This window comes from Bison bison, unplaced genomic scaffold, assembly GCF_000754665.1.
Source record: "Bison bison bison isolate TAMUID 2011002044 unplaced genomic scaffold, Bison_UMD1.0 scf7180017864466, whole genome shotgun sequence".
Lineage (NCBI taxonomy): Eukaryota > Metazoa > Chordata > Mammalia > Artiodactyla > Bovidae > Bison > Bison bison.
The window spans coordinates 10,445,892-10,448,566 of record NW_011495027.1 but is presented as its reverse complement, the minus strand read 5'-3'; the positions used below and the strand labels follow the sequence as shown (position 1 = coordinate 10,448,566).

General features: G+C 31.1%; 1 protein-coding gene across 1 annotated transcript in view; it reads left to right on the top strand.

Annotated features, from left to right (window-relative positions):
• EVI5 (ecotropic viral integration site 5) overlaps positions 1 to 2,675 on the top strand; it is a 240,473-nt gene that overhangs the window by 148,435 nt on the left and 89,363 nt on the right. The window contains exon 15 of the mRNA XM_010860451.1: positions 1,429 to 1,577. Within this exon, the coding sequence (XP_010858753.1) occupies positions 1,429 to 1,577 (149 nt within the window). The remainder of the gene's footprint in view (positions 1 to 1,428; positions 1,578 to 2,675) is intronic.

Sequence of the window (2,675 nt, the reverse complement as noted above, 5' to 3'; positions counted from 1 at the left end):
CGGGAGTTGGTGATGGACAGGGAGGCCTGGCGTGCTGCAATTCATGGGGTCGCAAAGAGTCAGACACAACTGAGCAACTGATCTGATCTCTGATGGTTAATTTCTTCATGCAAGATAGTTATTCTTAAAATACATATACAGTAAATTTCTGGATTTCAGTTGAGAAAATATTTAAAATCCATCACAAAAAATGTGTAGTTGGCAAGAATAACTTTATTCAGCCATCTCTGTGGGCTAACATGTTAATGAAATATTTCAGAGATAGAAAATTTTGTAGACTTGGAACTTAGTTTACTCAAGGAACTTTTATTAGAGCCTAATTTAGAATTCTTTGGTCATTCCTGAGAGCAGTTTAATACGGCAACCCTATATCCGAAGATGGGTCTTTCAGGACCCATCTTGTACCCTTGAAGGAAATACTTAGATTACCTTAGAACTAATTTCTTGAGTATTGATTAGTCACAGTAGTGACTAATGTACAAATATTTTATACTCCTTTTCCAAAGTGGTGTGTTGAAAAAATAAAACAAAATTTGAACTGCTCTCTTCCATAAATCCTTAAAATATAAATGATGTTCATGCTTTGTTTGAAGTCCTGATCAGAGGTTAGTATGTTTATTGCCATGTTGAAAAACATTTTTAATCTTGTTGCTCCATAATTCTGATTAGTGTTTTATTAAAACAGAATTAGATTCTCAGTGTCCTTAAAATTAAAGACAGTTCCTTCCTGGTGGGAATGTAAAACATGCAACTGCTTTTGAAAAGTTTGCCAGTTTCTTAAAAATTAAATGTAGAATTACCATATGATCTAGCATTTCTGCTCTTTCATATATACTCAGGAGAGTTAAAAACATATATCTACACAAAAACTTTTACATAAATGTCCATAGCAGCGTTACTCGTAGTAACCTCAAAGTGGAAACAACTCGTATTTCCATCAACTGATGAATGTATAAATAAAATGTCGTATATCTGTACATTGAAATTATTATTTGGCAATTTTAAAAAAAGATGAAATTTGAAAACATGCTGAGTGAAAGAAGCTAGTCATAAAAGGCCATAAATTGTATGATTGCATTTGTATGAAATATTCAAAATAGGCAAGATCGTAGAGACATACGTTAGTGATTGTCAGGGCCTGGGGGTGTAGAAAACATGAGTAACTGCAAATGGGCATAGGGTTTCTTGGGGCTGATTAAAATGTACTGAAATTAGTTTGTGATGCTGGTTGCATAACCCTGTGAATACTCTTAAAAACGGCTGACTAATAAGTTTCATAGTTTGTGGATTATATCTCAATAAGATTGTATCAAATTAAGCACCATTACATATGAGATAAAATAGCTCTTGTTATTTTGCTGTATTGTTGTATGTGCTATATTTTATTCTTTAAATTAAAAAAAAATCCCCAATTCTCTCTTGCATTAGAGAAACAACTCCTTTCCTGATGAGAATAACATTGCAAGACTTCAGGAAGAACTCATTGCTGTGAAACTGAGAGAAGCAGAAGCTATTATGGGTTTGAAAGAGCTTAGACAACAAGTCAAGGATTTGGAGGAACACTGGCAGGTATATGAGTATATTTTGTGTGCCTTTTTTAGAAAAAATGTAAAACCTGATATCCATTTTGTATAAATTTGAAGTAGTTAACGACCGACACTAGGGTTTGAGTTTAAAGTGAGAAAGACTCTGTTAGGTACAAAACTGAGAGCATTTAGAAATTGAAAGTACTTTAAAGCTTTTTTTCTCTTTGATTTTTAGAATTAAGTAAAATGTGAAATAGAGACCAAGTCATATTTTTGTTGTCTTATTATACCATTGTGATTTATGTTAACTTTTTCTAAAGAACTAAGAGAAAATATTTTTTATATTATACTTATTTCTTCTGTTGTTAAATTCATTGGTCATTATGAAACATCAGAAGGGTGTGTGGCATCAACATAAATTTATGAATTTGTAACTTCTTTTGAAAATGGTTTTATCACAAAATAAAATAGACATTTAGTTGGTTATATGCCACAAATTTATTCACATATGAGGGAAACTACTGATAAGTAGCAAAAAAAAAAAAAAAAGAAAAATAGAATCTATAAGACAGAAGGGAAAACAGAAAGGAAAAAAACTACGTATTATTTCAGAAAGTGATCTTGGTATGAACTGGGGTGGGGAATATATCTAGCAAAGTTCTTTACATTGCCATGGCTTTTTTTTTTTTAAAGAAATATCAGACAGCAATAAACTGGAAATTAATTAAAAACAAATGAAAGAATTTTTTGAGAACACTGTTCTTAATTTCTGCTATTGTTTCCCTAATTCATGAATGGTTCCATTTCCCCCTTTTCCTGGGATTTCATTAAAAAATAATGTAAAAATCTCTCAGGGAAAAATGAGGATAAAAATTATATTTTTTACAATAATTAATCTACAGAATAAAAACATATTTGAACTGTATCTGAGTTTATACTCCAAATCTGCCACTTTCTGGCTGTGGGACCTTTCTGGAGTTACTTAATCACAATTTCCATTTTCTTTTCTGTACAGTGAAAATAATAGCGTTTAACTTTTAAGATTTTCTGGGAATTAAATAAAATGACACATATAAAGTGGGTTATACAGTACTGGGCCTGAAATAAGTGCTCAGTTAATTTGGCTTTTATTTATAAATATATATATAT